Source organism: Corvus brachyrhynchos, unplaced genomic scaffold, assembly GCF_000691975.1.
Source record: "Corvus brachyrhynchos isolate BGI_N302 unplaced genomic scaffold, ASM69197v1 scaffold408, whole genome shotgun sequence".
NCBI classification, from domain to species: Eukaryota; Metazoa; Chordata; class Aves; order Passeriformes; family Corvidae; genus Corvus; species Corvus brachyrhynchos.
The window spans coordinates 1,634,521-1,641,302 of NW_008239759.1; the positions used below are offsets into that span (position 1 = coordinate 1,634,521).

At 37.3% G+C, this 6,782-nt stretch overlaps 1 protein-coding gene across 8 annotated transcripts in view; it reads left to right on the forward strand.

Moving 5' to 3' along the window:
- The window catches only part of SHC3 (SHC adaptor protein 3), a 74,388-nt gene extending 67,880 nt beyond the window's left edge, over nt 1-6,508 (forward strand). For all 8 annotated transcript variants that reach the window (XM_017742750.1, XM_017742745.1, XM_017742747.1 and 5 more), the window contains one exon: nt 1,987-6,508. In XM_017742750.1, coding sequence (XP_017598239.1) covers nt 1,987-2,115 — 129 coding nt within the window. In that variant the 3' untranslated portion in view covers nt 2,116-6,508. The remainder of the gene's footprint in view (nt 1-1,986) is intronic.
- Nucleotides 6,509-6,782: the final 274 nt, after the last annotated feature.

Below are 6,782 nucleotides of genomic sequence, written 5' to 3' on the forward strand. Positions count from 1 at the left end.
GCAGCTCTGCTGCAGGGCTGACTGGCATGGAATACTCAGGTCCTGTGGTGACTTCCACGGTATTTTCTTCCTGCACAGGTTGCAGGGCCCCCCTCCATCTTTGCTGTACTGCCTCTAGTGCAGCTCTGATTTACTGACCTCCTTGGTTAGGGACCTGCTTGTAATCTGCACCTATCCTTTCCCTCAGCCTGCTTGTATCATCACGGCCCAAATGGCTCTGAAATGCCTTGCTTGGGAGGCGCTGTTCCAGAACAATGATTTTCTGCAGCTGCAGTTAGTTACAGACAGCACAGCTGTCTGTACGATTTGTGGGATCCTGACACAGCTTCTGAGCAGCCCTATCTGCAACTTGTCAAAGTGGAGAACCATCAATAAAATGCCAGTGTGTGGCCAGGTGCCACAGTGTGCCAGTGGCTTGCATCTCATCTGCGTGGTCTCAGCATGATTGTTCTTAAAGACTGATTCACACAAATGTTGCCTGAAAATTAATTTCACACACATTACCCAGTGACACGTAACAGGTCTTAAGGGTGTGTTCTCAGAGCAAAGTTAGCTGTCCAGTTGCGTCTGCTCTCATCCGGCTAACAAAAAATTAAAAAAGGAAAAAAGATCCCTCGTCCAGGTAATGGATGTTTAAAATAGAGGACTGCATGATTTTTCTGGATTTGGAATTAGAACTCTAGTGATGGTAGAGTGTCTAACTTATGGTAAGAACATCCCAGAATATAGCTAAGTAAAGTTACTGCTTTTTAAAGATATCTTTTAATTCTGAAAATATAGTTTGATTTTAGAGAAAGTGACGTTTCAAAGCAGTATGCTTCAGAAATTGGGAGAGCCTGTTGGTTTGACCGGATAGCATCATATGCCAAAGTTATTTGTTTCCTCTTTATTTGACTCTGTGACATCCTGTGCTAAGCTTCTAGAAATTTTTCCAGAACTTAATGTTGAAGACTGAATTATTTCAGAATAGGTGTCCACCGCAGTGTAAGATGACTTTTGAAAGTTTTAACACAAGTTGTTCTCTCTTCCTGAGAAAAGTTCAAGGAGAATAGATGACATTCCTTACCCAGAGCAGTGCTCACAGGCATTTGCTTGAGGCAGTGTAGAGCCAGCCCAATAGAAAGTTGTAGTCCAACATGGTGTTGGCTTGATTAGACCTGTGCTCTGCCTGTAGCAGATGTATGCCTAACTCATTTGAAACATAGGAAGGAAAAGTTTTGTGAACATATTTGTGGCTAAATAATTAAAGATCGCTTTGTAATATAGGTTAGTTTTTGGCTTCTGGCAATTTTGTCTGTTTCATCCTGCAGTATCAGTTTATTCCTATCATGTGTGTACTATTGTGTACCAGCAAGATGCTAGTATAGAGAGCCTTTTTCTAGCCCCTGGGCTAGAAAAATGATGTTTCCTGCCCTGAAATGTTTCAGTTCCAAAGGCACAGGGATGTACTGTGCAGCACAGGGCAAACCCAAGCTAAGCACATATGGTGGCTGTATCACTTTTTAGGAAGGGAATTTTCGAGTAGCAGAAAAGGAATGTCTTTTTAAAAGCACAAAAATGCTGAGGTGCACAAAGAAACTGGGTTCTGACGTACCTGGAAGGATAGCTCTTTCTAATTAAAAAAGTGCAAACACCTGAAAGAAGTAGGTGGTCCCTTGAAGAAGAAAAATTGATCTAAAAATCTGACTTACAGAGAAACAAAATCAAGTACAGAAAGTTTTCAAGCAGACCTATTCAGAAAGAGTAATAAGAGTAGGCTGGTCCATGGAATTGCATTCAAAATATCTGTTTAGTGAAAATAGAGGGAGGAAGAGGTAAAATGGAAGCCACTCTCAGTAAGTGCCAAATTTCCACCAATTTTGATTGAAGAGGAATCAGTCTCTAAAATATGATTTTGTCATTTTATTCTTAGACAATTTTAGTGTGAAGTTAAGGGGAACAGTACCTTACTCTTTAATCTATCTTCTTGCATCCTTTTTTTTGAAGGTTCGTACAAAAGATCGTGTCTTTGACAGCATAAGTCATCTCATCAACTATCATCTTGAGAATAATTTGCCTATAGTTTCTTCAGTGAGTGAACTCTGCCTGCAACAGCCTGCTGAAAGAAAACACTGACTCCAGATAACTCTTTTAGTTTATTGCAACTTGCAAGCTATAAGTGGTAGAAATTGCAGATCTGAAAGGAAAATATACATTTAAAAAATGCGTATTCATATATTCACATACATTTCACAAGTATGTTTTATTTAGGTTTAAGAAGCCCCATTTCATATGGTACACTTGAACATTTTCAATGCTTTATGTGACATGAAATCACAGCAAAAGGCTTTCTTAAAAGTAATTTCAACAAAATTGTTCAGATTCTTTAATGTTAATGTTGATAGTGTATATACACATTATATATATAAATACAGTATATATTTATATTTTTCAAGTCAGTCTGTTGACAGTATAAAACTATCTTCTGTGCCATGTGTTTTTACCAAAAAGAAAAATGACAATTGTGATTGTTCAGATAAAAAATAGAATTCAGCAGTCTCAATTTCTTGAGAGATTTAGTAACATGAATCTTATTTCTGATTTTGCCTAAGAAGCACAACTATGGGGATTACAGATGGATTATGCTAGTTAACCATGGAAGGAATCTGAATTCAGTAACTAGTATTCCAACTGAGAAACTTAGCATAAAATGTTTTTTAAAAGCATTATTCAGTGTCACTGATATCAAAACGATTTTATCTTTCTGACGTCAAGTTTGAATTCTTATACGATGCTATTTAAAACATTTGTATCTTGCTTTAGCAATGACTTGGTGTGATCTCTCTGTGTACAAGGTGTGCGCTTTGATTTTTCTAATGATATTGTAACAATATACTGTAACTTTATTAATTTCAGTGCTAAGGTTATTTATAATTAGTTCTCTGCTTATGGTGAAGATCTAGGTGTCCTTGAACTAAGAGTCTCAAACAAGATGTTGCATAATGATTAGACAAGTTCAAATAACTTGTGTTTAATAGGCTTAATACAAGATGTACATGACTGTTCAAAGACATAGCTGAAAAATCTTTTCTTCTTATAAGCAGTGAAAACTATCTGAACTCAGTGGTCAGTTTTGCAAATGATGTCACTTGCATTTACTTGCCAAAGCATAACTTCATTTTGGCCTTCAGCAAGTGATAAGTATTGCAAATACACTGTTTTTTTCTAAATACCAAGTTTAAAAAATGAACACAAAATAAAGATGCATTTCTGGCAGAAATGCCCATGACTTTTGGTACTTGGAAATGCTTTAAGGGATATTTGTACTGTTCACATTTAAGCATTATATAAAGTTATTCTCCCATTCTATGAATCTTATTATGAGTCAAATTCAATAGACACAGTTCCTGTAAAGGCAATACTTGTGCCAGAGTCAAGATTTAGCCTTCAGCAATCAAAGATCTTCTCTAGCACCAGTCTCTCAAATCAAATCTTCAGACTTGATTCAGAAAAACTCAGCAGGGTAAGTCTAGGTTAAGTACCTGCCTACTCTGCACTATACTTAAGTTACATTTGGTTCTAAGGATTTGCTAAGTTTCAAAATTTGTCAAACCATAATCAAACTGACTAAAGAAGTCACTTAGAATATATTCAGGCAGGACTATCATGTTAAAATTCTGAAATAATTTTCTTGTACCTTCTGCTTTTAAATATGGTGAAGTTGCAACATGAAGGTTTGATTTTGGGTAATCTCAAAACTGAAAATTATTGAGACACCTAAGACTAATCATGTAATCTGTGCCTATGTAAAAATACACTTGATTCTGTAATTAAGACATCCAGAAGCTAAACTAAGACATTAGTGAACCAAATGCTTGTGATTAATTTTACTGCAGATAGTTATTATTTGATATTTCTAGGTCTGAATGGGAGCTGAGAGCAAAGGAGAGCAATTAAATGCTGCATTTGAAAACAAATCAGTATGGCACTGAATTTAGTGGAATTCTTAAAACTTTGTTTTACCAGACTGGGAGTGGCAAGGAAACAGGAACAGATCTTATATCCCAAAGTAGTATCCACCAAAATGATTTTATTCAAGAGTCTCAAAAAATGACTTTCTTTATCCATGTCTCACCATATTCCAGTTTGAATTATCTCAGTTCCCACTTTTTTTCATATATAATGCTTGTTAGTCCATGCTCTAAACTTCCCTTAGCCGTGTTCTGGAAAGTTTTCAGTGTGATGTCACTACCTATAAGAGAAAGTGTCTTTTTTTCTTTGAATATTGCATATCATTTCAGTAAAAGTCTGCTGCATAATGCCCTTAGGTGTCTCCAAAAAGCCCACCTGCTTCCTATGTCTGTTTTGGAATCCTAAATGTCCTGGAAAAATGTGGCAAGATTTGGGTGTATGAATTGAAGGCACAAAACATACACTGAAATAAATGTCTTAATTTTTTACTGCTGTCCTAGCTGTAGCTTTAATAACTTAGCAGCCACTTAGCTGCATGTTTTGGAAATTTAAGCAGGTATCAAGGAGACACAAAATGAAACAGCTTGACAGAAATACTAAATTTCCCGGACTGCATTTCACAAACTCTGCCTCCGAGGAAATGTGGCTATTTCAGCACAGCCAATTTTCCCAGCTCAGCATACCCACTGATGATGCAAAGGTTACATATATCTTGACTAGATGCAGTTTGGTCCCAGTTGGCAATAGCGCCATTGCACTGTGACAGTGCCCTGCTGAAGCAACAGGCCAGCGGATCCTGTCTGGCCACATATGGGGATACAGAGGCTTTTCTACATCACTGGGAGCCAAACAGGCTCAAAACTGTCCAAGAAAGAAGAGCATGTGTGCCAGTCAGTACTCCATTTGTAGATCCTGCCACATTTTTTGTCTTTGTCGCTCTGGTGAATTTGGCTTTCGCCTTTATGAAAAGGGCAAATAAACTGTAAAGCTATTTGGATAGCAGTTCCAAAGCAGTTGTCATTAGAGTCAAAGACCATTTTAAGCTGATTTCAACAAGAACTAACTGAACTTGCTAGAGCAGCTGAGCTCATTTCTGTGAGGAGCCAACGCTGCCACCAATTTAAGAGATGCAAAAGTAATGAGATGGATTTAAATGCTGAGAAGTTAGCTGAAAGCCTGACTACTGGCAGCATAATAATGTGAGTCTTCTAATGTTCACCTTCAGTTTGGAGTCCCTCATCCTTATTTTTTTTTTTTTTTAAATGCAATCTCAAGGACTAGACGCTTGTGGTAATTCAGTACCATGACTTCAAGAAGCTGGATTTTACTGAAAGAAAAAATTTCTAGACTCAATAGAAATCACTGAGATTAGGCGATATTATAGTATCTTTCGATGTTTTTCCAACAATAGCTGAGAAATCAGAACTGAAACTCTAAATATTCTGCAAGACTGTCTACATTGGTTTTGAGTCCTATCTGATAACAGTTTTGATTCCAGTTGTGTTGCAACTATAGGAACTAATGGCAATGAAAACACGTTCAATGCCTTTAAACAAAGTATGTTTATATGTGAACCAGATGATGCTCATTACTTTTATTGCACACCTAGACTAATTATTAAGTTAATGAAATTCATCCAGTGTTGCTGGCAGTGATAGGCTGGACATCTAGGTACAATCATGTTCCCAAACTTTCAATTATTTCAGATTCTTCAGAAGCAATGAAACCTGAAAATGTGGTTTGAAAACTGAATTACCTTCTGACAAGTGGGAATTTGCTCAGAATGAAGAGTCCCAGCTTCCCTTCCTTATGCAAGAAGAGAATGTTCAAACTAACCATGTCTGGCTGGTCACCATATAAGAAGTTGCAATTTCCATGGCTTAATGCCTGCCTTCCTGCCCAGGGCTTTGCACACACAGTGTGGATACAAAATCATACTGTAATTTCACTCGACTTCACTTCCTACAGGGTTCACAGTGGGAGGTAACACTGGTTCTGCCAAAACCTCTCTGCCAGACATGTTCAATAAAAGCTGGAACACAGGACACAGTCCTGGACCAAGACTTGATTGCAAAATGTGCACTGTCACTGGAACAAAATGTTTAACAATCTGGTAAATATCACCTGCCAGCATTAAATATTTCTTAGCCTGTATTCATACTTTTTCCACACTGTGGAATAATATAGTCACATTTCTTATCACCATGGTCCCCAGGCATCATGTGCAATAAGATGAGGAGAATTTTTAAAAAATTATACCACAGTGTGATTGCTGCTGGCACATCAATGCCAGATGCCAGCTAGAATGTATTAATAATAGAATTGATGCATATTTAGATATTTGTCAGTAGATTTGATAACCAGCAAAGTTTTGCACCTTCTAGGAAATTTGCAGTTACAAGAGGGATATTTGGAACTTGTGAATATTCTGAAAAAAGCTTACAAATCCTGCTTTCAAACTTTGTTCTTAGCTTCCAATGTTTATCCGAAGTAAGTGTTAGAACCAAGAATTTATATTAAGTAAACCATAATCCATATTTGCATAAATAAAGTCTAAGCTGAAGTAAGAGAAATACTTCCCTTTTTATCTTCCAGACAGTTTCAAAATATGTCTGCACAAGGTCTAAATTCAGATATACCTTAGTGTACTGTCAAAACCACTTGACTTTTTTGCCCAGACTGAGGTTTACACTCTTCACAAATCTGTATGTGTTCAAAGCTGTCAGGATGTGGGCGAATTTCCACTTAATGCTCTCTGATCAGCTGGGCTTACTCTACTCACTCGCACACAGTGTCTGTGGACCTTGGTCATATCTGCATTGGATGCAGCA